General features: G+C 46.2%; 1 protein-coding gene across 1 annotated transcript in view; it reads left to right on the top strand.

Moving 5' to 3' along the window:
* The window catches only part of LOC139555344 (angiopoietin-2-like), a 133,909-nt gene that overhangs the window by 59,016 nt on the left and 59,021 nt on the right, over positions 1-15,872 (top strand). Inside the window, exons 5-6 of the mRNA XM_071369059.1 lie at positions 4,232-4,464; positions 6,265-6,389. Of these exons, the coding sequence (XP_071225160.1) occupies positions 4,232-4,464; positions 6,265-6,389 (358 nt within the window). The remainder of the gene's footprint in view (positions 1-4,231; positions 4,465-6,264; positions 6,390-15,872) is intronic.

The raw sequence follows: 15,872 nt of genomic DNA, 5'->3' as shown, positions 1-15,872 counted from the left end.
TCCTTGTCAGTACTGCATCAGCAGTATATGACTGATACCCCCAACTCTGATCGGAGGACGGAGGGCCTGGATTACAAGTAACGGGTCAAAGACGAGACGTGTAAATTTGGTGTCCGAAGGCCATTCATTTAAGATAAAAAGATAAATATATATAAATATAATATTCAATCACTCAACTCTTACCCTTCTTTTGCCCCAGAAATATTTGTGTTGCAAACTACTAAAGCTCTAAAGCGTCAAAACGTCCCTCAGAGTAACTGTTAAAATTCTAATGACAAAAATGTTTTTAAAATGTAGAAATTCATCCCAAAAAATTAAAAAATGAACACACATAGCATAATTGTGTTCGTGTTTGCAACAATATATGGAATAAGCGGCGACATACTGTATTGAAAAAAATATTTAAAAACTTCAATAACTTTTGTCTGGACTTTTTTGCGCTTCATCAATGTCATTCACTATTAATAACAAAGGTAAAAAGCCATTTTAAAGCGTATCACATGATGGTAATCATGTGACAGTGTGTGACATCACAAAGAAGACCCATTGAAGATCAATGTGATGAGGTGAGTAAATCTCTCTGAAATATTTGATCATTTCACCCTCTAGTAACCTTTGTAACAAAAACACATATCCTTCAGTACAACATAGAAAACATACTTTTAATGTTAGTATTTTATAAAAAGCTATATTAAATATGAAAAGTAAGGATAATCTTCATAGGTCAAGGTCATTACGTTATAGTGGCCAAGGAACTGCTTGTTAAATATGTTTATGTATGAAATACGTCCTTCAGTATCACACTTTTGTCCTTCAGCCCGTTTCATGTTATACCACAATGCCACCCGTTATGCTGAATGACAGTAGCTTTGTTATCCCATGTTTTCACTAGTTTACAACATTTAATCACGTAATTCATATTTACTTGTTGTATGAATACTGAATATTATCATTTAAAACTATTTTAAGGTATTTCAAGGCGCGTTATCTTTATTCTGTAGATGCCGTTGTCTAATAAGGAGAGGGCTGCACAGCACAGACAAGTGTTGCCGCCGGCTCAAATTATAGTAAAGTGATTATTATTAACATTAGCAATGAAAAAGTAACAAAATATGTTTGAGAGACAAAGGGAGAGTGAGTTGATTTAACGTTTAAACTTTGATTAAGTGTTACGATTCTATAGCCTACTATTAATAGACTACTAATAACATTTAACGGAAATGCAAATCCTATCCTGTGCCAGTGTCATAACTATTACGTTTTGGTGTTTCAGCGATCAGAGAAAGATGTCAACCCTGATCCAAACAACGACACTGAAAAAGAGGGGGTTAACACTTAGATTCAATCAGAGGAGGTGCTGTGAAGAAAATCTAACAAATGAATGTGGCTTAACTCCAGTATCCACTGAAGGAAAGTATTTTTGAGCAGCCCCCCGTGAACAACTTGTACAAGTACAACATTAATCCTAGGTGATTTAAATTGTACCTCGTGTGACAGTTATACTAGGTTGCAAAGTAAAACCTATGTTCTTTGTGTGTGTGGTGTGTGGGTCATGTCTCTCTCTCTCTCTCCTATGGAAACGATCTAAGTTCAGCTAGCCTGCACATTTTAAAATACAATAACTTTGTTTTGTTGACTCAGAGACACAAACAAATCTCAAAGGATGAAGTGAAAGATATTTTCATAGATTTGTGCATTTTTTTCAGTGTAAAGGTTTCTCTAAAACCTTCAACAAATTTTGAGTTGTACCCGTGACACATCAAATGTGTGGTATTCAAAATAAAAATTTCATTTTTTTCTAGGTAGTTCTATTTCTGCCAGTCTAAGCATGGATATTTAACCTTGTGATTATGAAAAATGGGCATAAAATTGTATTTATAAAAAAAAAGAAACGTTTTCACTAGGACATTTTACTAGGGTACAGTCGTGGCCAAAAGTTTTGAGAATGACACAAATATTAATTTTCACAGTCTGCTGCCTCAGTTTGTATGATGGCAATTTGCATATACTCCAGAATGTTATGAAGAGTTATCAGATGAATTGCAATTAATTGCAAAGTCCCTCTTTGCCATGCAAATGAACTGAATCCCCCAAAAACATTTCCACTGCATTTCAGCCCTGCCACAAAAGGACCAGTTGACATCATGTCAGTGATTCTCTCGTTAACACAGGTGTGAGTTTTGACGAGGACAAGGCTGGAGATCACTCTGTCATTCTGATTGAGTTCGAATAACAGACTGGAAGCTTCAAAAGGAGGGTGGTGCTTGGAATCATTGTTCTTCCTCTGTCAACCATGGTTACCTGCAAGGAAACACGTGCCATCATCATTGCTTTGCACAAAAAGGGCTTCACAGGCAAGGAGATTGCTGCAAGTAAGATTGCACCTAAATCAACCATTTATCGGATCATCAAGAACTTCAAGGAGAGCGGTTCAATTATTGTGAAGAAGGCTTCAGGGCGCCCAAGAAAGTCCAGCAAGCGCAAGGACCGTCTCCTAAAATTGATTCAGCTGCGGGATCGGGGCACCACCAGTACAGAGCTTGCTCAGGAATGGCAACAGGCAGGTGTGAGTGCATCTGCACGCACAGTGAGGAGAAGACTTTTGGTGGATGGCCTGGTGTCAAGAAGGGCAGCAAAGAAGCCACTTCTCTCCAGGAATAACATCAGGGAAAGACTGATATTCTGCAAAAGGTACAGGGATTGGACTGCTGAAAAAAAAAAGTTATTTTCTCTGATGAATCCCCTTTCCGATTGTTTGGGGTATCCGGAAAAAAGCTTGTCCGGAGAAGACAAGGTGAGCACTAACATCAATCCCGTGTCATGCCAACAGTAAAGAATCCTGAAACCATTCATGTGTGGGGTTGCTTCTCAGCCAAGGGAGTGGGCTCACTCACAATTTTGCCAAAGAACACAGCCATAAATAAAAAATGGTACCAAAACATCCTCCGAGAGCAACTTCTCCCAACCATCCAGGAACAGTTTGGTGACGAACAATGCCTTTTCCAGCATGATGGAGCACCTTGCCGTAAGACAAAAGTGATAACTAAGTGGCTCGGGGAACAAAACATCGTTATTTAATCCCATTGAGAACTTGTGGTCCTCAAGAGGCGGGTGGACAAACAAAAACACACAAATTCTGACAAACTCCAAGCATTGATTATGCAAGAATGGGCTGCCATCAGTCAGGATGTGGCCCAGAAGTTAATTGACAGCATGCCAGGGCGGATTGCAGAGGTCTTGAAAAAGAAGGGTCAACACTGCAAATATTGACTCTTTGCATCAACTTCATGTAATTGTCAATAAAAGCCTTTGACACTTATGAAATGCTTGTAATTCTACTTCGGTATTCCATAGTAACATCTGACAAAAATATCTAAAGACACTGAAGCAGCAAACGTTGTGGAAATTAATATTTGTGTCATTCTCAAAACTTTTCGCCACGACTGTACATTCATTTGAATCACAATAAAAATAATTTATTGGCTTTATGCTTGAATATAACTAATATAAGGGCATAGGTGACACTCTAATGAACATAAAAAAGCCTTTTAGGGAAATGGAATTGCTGTTTTATTATTTTGCTACTTTGAAAACTTGTCTTTGACCCATTGATCTGTTTATGAGTATATGGGTCATTCAGAGGTTGGTGTGTTTAGTTACTGTGGAGGAAGATATAGTGTTGTATTTTTAATCGATGTGTAACCATGGTTTTGTTTGTTTGAGTGTTTTACGTGTTGTGGGTTCCCAAACTCTCTCTCTCTCTCTCTCTCGGTCTCTCTCTCTCTCTCGGTCTCTCTCTCTCTCGGTCTCTCTGTCTCTTAGGAAGTGCAGCTCAGTTTCCACCTCATTTTGTTTTCAGTGTGCACATAGCCTGTCTTCTCTTGAAAGCACGTCTGTCTACGGCAACCTTTCTCAATAGCAAGGCTATGCTCACTGAGTCTGTACATAGTCAAAGCTTTCCTTAAGTTTTGGTCAGTCACAGTGGTCAGTTATTCTGCCACAGTGTACTGTCTGTTTAGGGCCAAATAGCATTCTAGTTTGCTCAGTTTTTTGTTAATTCTTGGTTGATGAGGCAGACCCCAGAACTCACAACCATGAAGGGCAATGGGTTCTATAACTCACTCTCTCTCTTCTCTCCCTCTCTCCCCCTCCATCTCTCTCCCTCTCTCCTCCTCCATCTCTCTCTCTCTCTATTTCTCTCTCTCTCTTTCTCTCTCTCTCTCTCTTTTAGTTTGCTAGAGCAGAGGTTCTCAGTTTTAGAGGCCAGGCACGTTAAGGAGCTTCATGGTCTTCAGAGGGAGAGACAGCAGCTGCAGGACATGCTGGAGAGACAGAGGCGCCTGGTCACCCAGCTACAGGGAGAGCTGGGGACCTCCACACACAACAGCACACTACTGCAGAAACAGCAGGCTATACTGACTGACACAGTGCAGCAGCTGCTAGCCATGGTCACCCACTGCAATGGTGAGAGAGATCTAATGCGAATATGTTTGTTAAATGGAAGTAATGAAAGCATTTTATGAGATTATCCACTGAGTATGGTTTTAGTCCAGGATTAGGATAACCCATATTCATTATCCTGAATGCTATCCCTCTCTACCCAGTACATAGTCATTGTCCTGAATGCTATCCCCCTCTACCCAGTACATATTCATTATCCTGAATGCTATCCCTCTCTACCCAGTACATAGTCATTGTCCTGAATGCTATCCCCCTCTACCCAGTACATAGTCATTATCCTGAATGCTATCCCTCTCTACCCAGTACATAGTCATTGTCCTGAATGCTATCCCCCTCTACCCAGAAATACCCAGTACATAGTCATTATCCTGAATGCTATCCCTCTCTACCCAGAAATACCCAGTACATAGTCATTATCCTGAATGCTATCCCTCTCTACCCAGTACATAGTCATTATCCTGAATGCTATCCCTCTCTACCCAGTACATAGTCATTATCCTGAATGCTATCCCTCTCTACCCAGTACATAGTCATTATCCTGAATGCTATCCCTATCTACCCAGATATACCCAGTACATAGTCATTATCCTGAATGCTACCCCTCTCTACCCAGTACATAGTCATTATCCTGAATGCTATCCCTCTCTACCCAGATATACCCAGTACATAGTCATTATCCTGAATGCTACCCCTCTCTACCCAGTACATAGTCATTATCCTGAATGCTATCCCTCTCTACCCAGATATAACCAGTACATAGTCATTATCCTGAATGCTATCCCTCTCTACCCAGTACATAGTCATTATCCTGAATGCTATCCCTCTCTACCCATATATAACCAGTACACAGTCATTATCCTGAATGCTACCCCCCTCTACCCAGAAATACCCAGTACATAGTCATTATCCTGAATGCTATCCCTCTCTACCCAGATATACCCAGTACATAGTCATGATCCTGAATGCTATCCCTCTCTACCCAGATATACCCAGTACATAGTCATTATCCTGAATGCTATCCCCCTCTACCCAGATATACCCAGTACATAGTCATTATCCTGAATGCTGTCCCTCTCTACCCAGATATACCCAGTACATAGTCATTATCCTGAATGCTATCCCCCTCTACCCAGATATACCCAGTACATAGTCATTATCCTGAATGCTATCCCTCTCTACCCAGATATACCCAGTACATAGTCATTATCCTGAATGCTATCCCTCTCTACCCAGATATACCCAGTACATAGTCATTATCCTGAATGCTATCCCTCTCTACCCAGATATACCCAGTACATAGTCATTATCCTGAATGCTATCCCTCTCTACCCAGATATACCCAGTACATAGTCATTATCCTGAATGCTATCCCTCTCTACCCAGATATACCCAGTACATAGTCATTATCCTGAATGCTATCCCTCTCTACCCAGTACATAGTCATTATCCTGAATGCTATCCCTCTCTACCCAGTACATAGTCATTATCCTGAATGCTATCCCTCTCTACCCAGCACATAGTCATTATCCTGAATGCTATCCCTCTCTACCCAGTACATAGTCATTATCCTGAATGCTATCCCCCTCTACCCAGTACATAGTCATTATCCTGAATGCTATCCCTCTCTACCCAGTACATAGTCATTATCCTGAATGCTATCCCCCTCTACCCAGTACATAGTCATTATCCTGAATGCTATCCCTCTCTACCCAGTACATAGTCATTATCCTGAATGCTATCCCTCTCTACCCAGATATACCCAGTACATAGTCATTATCCTGAATGCTATCCCTCTCTACCCAGATATACCCAGTACACCCAAAGAGGAGCCAGTGATCTTCAGAAACTGTGCTGAAATCTTCAGATCTGGGCTCACAGAGAATGGTGTCCACAGCATACGACCCCCCAACTCTACCCAGACAGTTAAGGTAAGGGGTTACGACCCCCCAACTCTACCCACACAGTTAAGGTAAGGGGTTACGACCCCCCAACTCTACCCACACAGTTAAGGTAAAGGGTTACAACCCCCCAACTCTACCCGCACAGTTAAGGTAAGGGGTTACGACCCCCCCACTCTACCCACACAGTTAAGGTAAGGGGTTACGACCCCCCAACTCTACCCACACAGTTAAGGTAAGGGGTTACGACCCCCCCACTCTACCCACACAGTTAAGGTAAGGGGTTACGACCCCCCAACTCTACCCACACAGTTAAGGTAAGGGGTTACGACCCCCCAACTCTACCCACACAGTTAAGGTAAGGGGTTACGACCCCCCCACTCTACCCGCACAGTTAAGGTAAGGGGTTACGACCCCCCCACTCTACCCGCACAGTTAAGGTAAGGGGTTACGACCCCCCAACTCTACCCACACAGTTAAGGTAAAGGGTTACAACCCCCCAACTCTACCCGCACAGTTAAGGTAGGGGGTTACGACCCCCCCACTCTACCCACACAGTTAAGGTAAGGGGTTACGACCCCCCAACTCTACCCACACAGTTAAGGTAAGGGGTTACGACCCCCCCACTCTACCCACACAGTTAAGGTAAGGGGTTACGACCCCCCAACTCTACCCACACAGTTAAGGTAAGGGGTTACGACCCCCCAACTCTACCCACACAGTTAAGGTAAGGGGTTACGACCCCCCCACTCTACCCGCACAGTTAAGGTAAGGGGTTACGACCCCCCCACTCTACCCGCACAGTTAAGGTAAGGGGTTACGACCCCCCAACTCTACCCACACAGTTAAGGTAAGGGGTTACGACCCCCCAACTCTACCCACACAGTTAAGGTAAGGGGTTACGACCCCCCAACTCTACCCACACAGTTAAGGTAAGAGGTTACGACCCCACAACTCTACCCACACAGTTAAGGTAAGGGGTTACGACCCCCCAACTCTACCCACACAGTTAAGGTAAAGGGTTACGACCCCCCAACTCTACCCACACAGTTAAGGTAAAGGGTTACGACCCCCCAACTCTACCCACACAGTTAAGGTAAAGGGTTACGACCCCCCAACTCTACCCACACAGTTAAGGTAAGGGGTTACGACCCCCCAACTCTACCCGCACAGTTAAGGTAAGGGGTTACGACCCCCCAACTCTACCCACACAGTTAAGGTAAGGGGTTACGACCCCCCAACTCTACCCACACAGTTAAGGTAAGGGGTTACGACCCCCCAACTCTACCCACACAGTTAAGGTAAGGGGTTACGACCCCCCAACTCTACCCACACAGTTAAGGTAAGGGGTTACGACCCCCCAACTCTACCCACACAGTTAAGGTAAGGGGTTACGACCCCCCCACTCTACCCACACAGTTAAGGTAAAGGGTTACGACCCCCCAACTCTACCCACACAGTTAAGGTAAGGGGTTACGACCCCCCAACTCTACCCGCACAGTTAAGGTAAGGGGTTACGACCCCACAACTCTACCCACACAGTTAAGGTAAGGGGTTACGACCCCACAACTCTACCCACACAGTTAAGGTAAGGGGTTACGACCCCCCCAACTCTACCCACACAGTTAAGGTAAAGGGTTACGACCCCCCAACTCTACCCACACAGCTAAGGTAAAGGGTTACGACCCCCCAACTCTACCCGCACAGTTAAGGTAAGGGGTTACGACCCCCCCACTCTACCCGCACAGTTAAGGTAAGGGGTTACGACCCCCCAACTCTACCCGCACAGTTAAGGTAAAGGGTTACGACCCCCCCACTCTACCCGCACAGTTAAGGTAAGGGGTTACGAGCCCCCAACACTACCCGCACAGTTAAGGTAAGGGGTTACGACCCCCAACTCTACCCACACAGTTAAGGTAAGGGGTTACGACCCCCCAACTCTACCCACACAGTTAAGGTAAGGGGTTACGACCCCCCAACTCTACCCGCACAGTTAAGGTAAGGGGTTACGACCCCCCAACTCTACCCGCACAGTTAAGGTAAGGGGTTACGACCCCCCAACTCTACCCGCACAGTTAAGGTAAGGGGTTACGACCCCCCAACTCTACCCGCACAGTTAAGGTAAGGGGTTACGACCCCCAACTCTACCCACACAGTTAAGGTAAGGGGTTACGACCCCCCAACTCTACCCACACAGTTAAGGTAAGGGGTTACGACCCCCCAACTCTACCCACACAGTTAAGGTAAGGGGTTACGACCCCCCCACTCTACCCAGACAGTTAAGGTAAGGGGTTACGACCCCCCAACTCTACCCACACAGTTAAGGTAAGGGGTTACGACCCCCCAACTCTACCCACACAGTTAAGGTAAGGGGTTACGACCCCCCCACTCTACCCGCACAGTTAAGGTAAGGGGTTACGACCCCCCCAACTCTACCCGCACAGTTAAGGTAAGGGGTTACGACCCCCCAACTCTACCCGCACAGTTAGGGTAAGGGGTTACGACCCCCCAACTCTACCCGCACAGTTAAGGTAAAGGGTTACGACCCCCCAACTCTACCCACACAGTTAAGGTAAGGGGTTACGACCCCCCAACTCTACCCACACAGTTAAGGTAAGGGGTTACAACCCCCCCACTCTACCCAGACAGTTAAGGTAAGGGGTTACGACCCCCCAACTCTACCCACACAGTTAAGGTAAGGGGTTACGACCCCCCAACTCTACCCACACAGTTAAGGTAAGGGGTTACGACCCCCCCACTCTACCCGCACAGTTAAGGTAAGGGGTTACGACCCCCCCAACTCTACCCGCATAGTTAAGGTAAGGGGTTACGACCCCCCAACTCTACCCGCACAGTTAAGGTAAGGGGTTACGACCCCCCAACTCTACCCGCACAGTTAAGGTAAAGGGTTACAACCCCCCAACTCTACCCGCACAGTTAAGGTAAGGGGTTACGACCCCCCCACTCTACCCACACAGTTAAGGTAAGGGGTTACGACCCCCCAACTCTACCCACACAGTTAAGGTAAGGGGTTACGACCCCCCCACTCTACCCACACAGTTAAGGTAAGGGGTTACGACCCCCCAACTCTACCCACACAGTTAAGGTAAGGGGTTACGACCCCCCAACTCTACCCACACAGTTAAGGTAAGGGGTTACGACCCCCCCACTCTACCCGCACAGTTAAGGTAAGGGGTTACGACCCCCCCACTCTACCCGCACAGTTAAGGTAAGGGGTTACGACCCCCCAACTCTACCCACACAGTTAAGGTAAGGGGTTACGACCCCCCAACTCTACCCACACAGTTAAGGTAAGGGGTTACGACCCCCCAACTCTACCCACACAGTTAAGGTAAGAGGTTACGACCCCACAACTCTACCCACACAGTTAAGGTAAGGGGTTACGACCCCCCAACTCTACCCACACAGTTAAGGTAAAGGGTTACGACCCCCCAACTCTACCCACACAGTTAAGGTAAAGGGTTACGACCCCCCAACTCTACCCACACAGTTAAGGTAAAGGGTTACGACCCCCCAACTCTACCCACACAGTTAAGGTAAGGGGTTACGACCCCCCAACTCTACCCGCACAGTTAAGGTAAGGGGTTACGACCCCCCAACTCTACCCACACAGTTAAGGTAAGGGGTTACGACCCCCCAACTCTACCCACACAGTTAAGGTAAGGGGTTACGACCCCCCAACTCTACCCACACAGTTAAGGTAAGGGGTTACGACCCCCCAACTCTACCCACACAGTTAAGGTAAGGGGTTACGACCCCCCAACTCTACCCACACAGTTAAGGTAAGGGGTTACGACCCCCCCACTCTACCCACACAGTTAAGGTAAAGGGTTACGACCCCCCAACTCTACCCACACAGTTAAGGTAAGGGGTTACGACCCCCCAACTCTACCCGCACAGTTAAGGTAAGGGGTTACGACCCCACAACTCTACCCACACAGTTAAGGTAAGGGGTTACGACCCCACAACTCTACCCACACAGTTAAGGTAAGGGGTTACGACCCCCCCAACTCTACCCACACAGTTAAGGTAAAGGGTTACGACCCCCCAACTCTACCCACACAGCTAAGGTAAAGGGTTACGACCCCCCAACTCTACCCGCACAGTTAAGGTAAGGGGTTACGACCCCCCCACTCTACCCGCACAGTTAAGGTAAGGGGTTACGACCCCCCAACTCTACCCGCACAGTTAAGGTAAAGGGTTACGACCCCCCCACTCTACCCGCACAGTTAAGGTAAGGGGTTACGAGCCCCCAACACTACCCGCACAGTTAAGGTAAGGGGTTACGACCCCCAACTCTACCCACACAGTTAAGGTAAGGGGTTACGACCCCCCAACTCTACCCACACAGTTAAGGTAAGGGGTTACGACCCCCCAACTCTACCCGCACAGTTAAGGTAAGGGGTTACGACCCCCCAACTCTACCCGCACAGTTAAGGTAAGGGGTTACGACCCCCCAACTCTACCCGCACAGTTAAGGTAAGGGGTTACGACCCCCCAACTCTACCCGCACAGTTAAGGTAAGGGGTTACGACCCCCAACTCTACCCACACAGTTAAGGTAAGGGGTTACGACCCCCCAACTCTACCCACACAGTTAAGGTAAGGGGTTACGACCCCCCAACTCTACCCACACAGTTAAGGTAAGGGGTTACGACCCCCCCACTCTACCCAGACAGTTAAGGTAAGGGGTTACGACCCCCCAACTCTACCCACACAGTTAAGGTAAGGGGTTACGACCCCCCAACTCTACCCACACAGTTAAGGTAAGGGGTTACGACCCCCCCACTCTACCCGCACAGTTAAGGTAAGGGGTTACGACCCCCCCAACTCTACCCGCACAGTTAAGGTAAGGGGTTACGACCCCCCAACTCTACCCGCACAGTTAGGGTAAGGGGTTACGACCCCCCAACTCTACCCGCACAGTTAAGGTAAAGGGTTACGACCCCCCAACTCTACCCACACAGTTAAGGTAAGGGGTTACGACCCCCCAACTCTACCCACACAGTTAAGGTAAGGGGTTACAACCCCCCCACTCTACCCAGACAGTTAAGGTAAGGGGTTACGACCCCCCAACTCTACCCACACAGTTAAGGTAAGGGGTTACGACCCCCCAACTCTACCCACACAGTTAAGGTAAGGGGTTACGACCCCCCCAACTCTACCCACACAGTTAAGGTAAAGGGTTACGACCCCCCAACTCTACCCACACAGCTAAGGTAAAGGGTTACGACCCCCCAACTCTACCCGCACAGTTAAGGTAAGGGGTTACGACCCCCCCACTCTACCCGCACAGTTAAGGTAAGGGGTTACGACCCCCCAACTCTACCCGCACAGTTAAGGTAAAGGGTTACGACCCCCCCACTCTACCCGCACAGTTAAGGTAAGGGGTTACGAGCCCCCAACACTACCCGCACAGTTAAGGTAAGGGGTTACGACCCCCAACTCTACCCACACAGTTAAGGTAAGGGGTTACGACCCCCCAACTCTACCCACACAGTTAAGGTAAGGGGTTACGACCCCCCAACTCTACCCGCACAGTTAAGGTAAGGGGTTACGACCCCCCAACTCTACCCGCACAGTTAAGGTAAGGGGTTACGACCCCCCAACTCTACCCGCACAGTTAAGGTAAGGGGTTACGACCCCCCAACTCTACCCGCACAGTTAAGGTAAGGGGTTACGACCCCCAACTCTACCCACACAGTTAAGGTAAGGGGTTACGACCCCCCAACTCTACCCACACAGTTAAGGTAAGGGGTTACGACCCCCCAACTCTACCCACACAGTTAAGGTAAGGGGTTACGACCCCCCCACTCTACCCAGACAGTTAAGGTAAGGGGTTACGACCCCCCAACTCTACCCACACAGTTAAGGTAAGGGGTTACGACCCCCCAACTCTACCCACACAGTTAAGGTAAGGGGTTACGACCCCCCCACTCTACCCGCACAGTTAAGGTAAGGGGTTACGACCCCCCCAACTCTACCCGCACAGTTAAGGTAAGGGGTTACGACCCCCCAACTCTACCCGCACAGTTAGGGTAAGGGGTTACGACCCCCCAACTCTACCCGCACAGTTAAGGTAAAGGGTTACGACCCCCCAACTCTACCCACACAGTTAAGGTAAGGGGTTACGACCCCCCAACTCTACCCACACAGTTAAGGTAAGGGGTTACAACCCCCCCACTCTACCCAGACAGTTAAGGTAAGGGGTTACGACCCCCCAACTCTACCCACACAGTTAAGGTAAGGGGTTACGACCCCCCAACTCTACCCACACAGTTAAGGTAAGGGGTTACGACCCCCCCACTCTACCCGCACAGTTAAGGTAAGGGGTTACGACCCCCCCAACTCTACCCGCATAGTTAAGGTAAGGGGTTACGACCCCCCAACTCTACCCGCACAGTTAAGGTAAGGGGTTACGACCCCCCAACTCTACCCGCACAGTTAAGGTAAAGGGTTACGACCCCCCAACTCTACCCGCACAGTTAAGGTAAGGGGTTACGACCCCCCAACTCTACCCGCACAGTTAAGGTAAAGGGTTACGACCCCCCAACTCTACCCACACAGTTAAGGTAAGGGGTTACGACCCCCCAACTCAAAAAGTCCTGGAATGACAGAGTGTTTTAATGTAATACATTAGAGAGGGGGAGAATGACAGAGTGTTTTAATGTAATACATTAGAGAGGGGGAGAATGACAGAGGGTTTTAATGTAATACATCAGAGAGGGGGAGAATGACAGAGGGTTTTAATGTAATACATTAGAGAGGGGGAGAATGACAGAGGGTTTTAATGTAATACATTAGAGAGGGGGAGAATGGCAGAGGGTTTTAATGTAATACATTAGAGAGGGGGAGAATGGCAGAGGGTTTTAATGTAATACATTAGAGAGGGGGAGAATGACAGAGCGTTTTAATGTAATACATTAGAGAAGGGGGAGAATGACAGAGGGTTTTAATGTAATACATTAGAGAGGGGGAGAATGACAGAGGGTTTTAATGTAATACATTAGAGAGGGGGAGAATGACAGAGGGTTTTAATGTAATACATCAGAGAGGGGGAGAATGACAGAGGGTTTTAATGTAATACATTAGAGAGGGGGAGAATGACAGAGCGTTTTAATGTAATACATTAGAGAGGGGGGAGAATGACAGAGGGTTTTAATGTAATACATTAGGGAGGGGGAGAATGACAGAGGGTTTTAATGTAATACATTAGAGAGGGGGAGAATAACAGAGCGTTTTAATGTAATACATTAGAGAGGGGGGAGAATGACAGAGTGTTTTAATGTAATACATTAGAGAGGGGGAGAATGACAGAGGGTTTTAATGTAATACATTAGAGAGGGGGAGAATGACAGAGGGTTTTAATGTAATACATTAGAGAGGGGGGAGAATGACAGAGGGTTTTAATGTAATACATCAGAGAGGGGGAGAATGACAGAGTGTTTTAATGTAATACATTAGAGAGGGGGAGAATGACAGAGGGTTTTAATGTAATACATTAGAGAGGGGGGAGAATGACAGAGGGTTTTAATGTAATACATTAGAGAGGGGGAGAATGACAGAGGGTTTTAATGTAATACATTAGAGAGGGGGGAGAATGACAGAGGGTTTTAATGTAATACATTAGAGAGGGGGAGAATGACAGAGGGTTTTAATGTAATACATTAGAGAGGGGGGAGAATGACAGAGTGTTTTAATGTAATACATTAGAGAGGGGGAGAATGACAGAGGGTTTTAATGTAATACATTAGAGAGGGGGGAGAATGACAGAGTGTTTTAATGTAATACATTAGAGAGGGGGAGAATGACAGAGGGTTTTAATGTAATACATCAGAGAGGGGGAGAATGACAGAGGGTTTTAATGTAATACATTAGAGAGGGGGAGAATGACAGAGGGTTTTAATGTAATACATTAGAGAGGGGGAGAATGACAGAGGGTTTTAATGTAATACATTAGAGAGGGGGAGAATGACAGAGGGTTTTAATGTAATACATTAGAGAGGGGGAGAATGACAGAGGGTTTTAATGTAATACATTAGAGAGGGGGGAGAATGACAGAGGGTTTTAATGTAATACATTAGAGAGGTGGAGAATGACAGAGGGTTTTAATGTAATACATTAGAGAGGTGGAGAATGACAGATGGTTTTAATGTAATACATTAGAGAGGGGGGAGAATGACAGAGGGTTTTAATGTAATACATTAGAGAGGGGGGAGAATGACAGAGGGTTTTAATGTAATACATTAGAGAGGGGGAGAATGACAGAGGGTTTTAATGTAATACATTAGAGAGGGGGAGAATGACAGTGTTTTAATGTAATACATTAGAGAGGGGGAGAATGACAGAGGGTTTTAATGTAATACATTAGAGAGGGGGAGAATGACAGAGGGTTTTAATGTAATATATTATAGAGGGGTGAGAATGACAGAGCGTTTTAATGTAATACATTAGAGAGGGGGAGAATGACAGAGCGTTTTAATGTAATACATTCGAGAGGGGGAGAATGACAGAGGGTTTTAATGTAATACATTAGAGAGGGGGAGAATGACAGAGGGTTTTAATGTAATACATTAGAGAGGGGGAGAATGACAGAGGGTTTTAATGTAATACATCAGAGAGGGGGAGAATTACAGAGGGTTTTAATGTAATACATTAGAGAGGGGGAGAATGGCAGAGGGTTTTAATGTAATACATTAGAGAGGGGGAGAATGGCAGAGGGTTTTAATGTAATACATTAGAGAGGGGGAGAATGACAGAGCGTTTTAATGTAATACATTAGAGAAGGGGGAGAATGACAGAGGGTTTTAATGTAATACATTAGAGAGGGGGAGAATGACAGAGGGTTTTAATGTAATACATTAGAGAGGGGGAGAATGACAGAGGGTTTTAATGTAATACATTAGAGAGGGGGAGAATGACAGAGGGTTTTAATGTAATACATTAGAGAGGGGGAGAATAACAGAGGGTTTTAATGTAATACATCAGAGAGGGGGAGAATGACAGAGGGTTTTAATGTAATACATTAGAGAGGGGGAGAATGACAGAGCGTTTTAATGTAATACATTAGAGAGGGGGGAGAATGACAGAGGGTTTTAATGTAATACATTAGGGAGGGGGAGAATGACAGAGGGTTTTAATGTAATACATTAGAGAGGGGGAGAATAACAGAGCGTTTTAATGTAATACATTAGAGAGGGGGGAGAATGACAGAGTGTTTTAATGTAATACATTAGAGAGGGGGAGAATGACAGAGGGTTTTAATGTAATACATTAGAGAGGGGGAGAATGACAGAGGGTTTTAATGTAATACATTAGAGAGGGGGGAGAATGACAGAGGGTTTTAATGTAATACATCAGAGAGGGGGAGAATGACAGAGTGTTTTAATGTAATACATTAGAGAGGGGGAGAATGACAGAGGGTTTTAATGTAATACATTAGAGAGGGGGGAGAATGACAGAGGGTTTTAATGTAATACATTAGAGAGGGGGA

This window comes from Salvelinus alpinus, chromosome 26, assembly GCF_045679555.1.
Source record: "Salvelinus alpinus chromosome 26, SLU_Salpinus.1, whole genome shotgun sequence".
Lineage (NCBI taxonomy): Eukaryota > Metazoa > Chordata > Actinopteri > Salmoniformes > Salmonidae > Salvelinus > Salvelinus alpinus.
The sequence above is the reverse complement of the archived record's forward strand: the minus strand, read 5'-3'. Positions and strand labels throughout refer to the sequence as shown.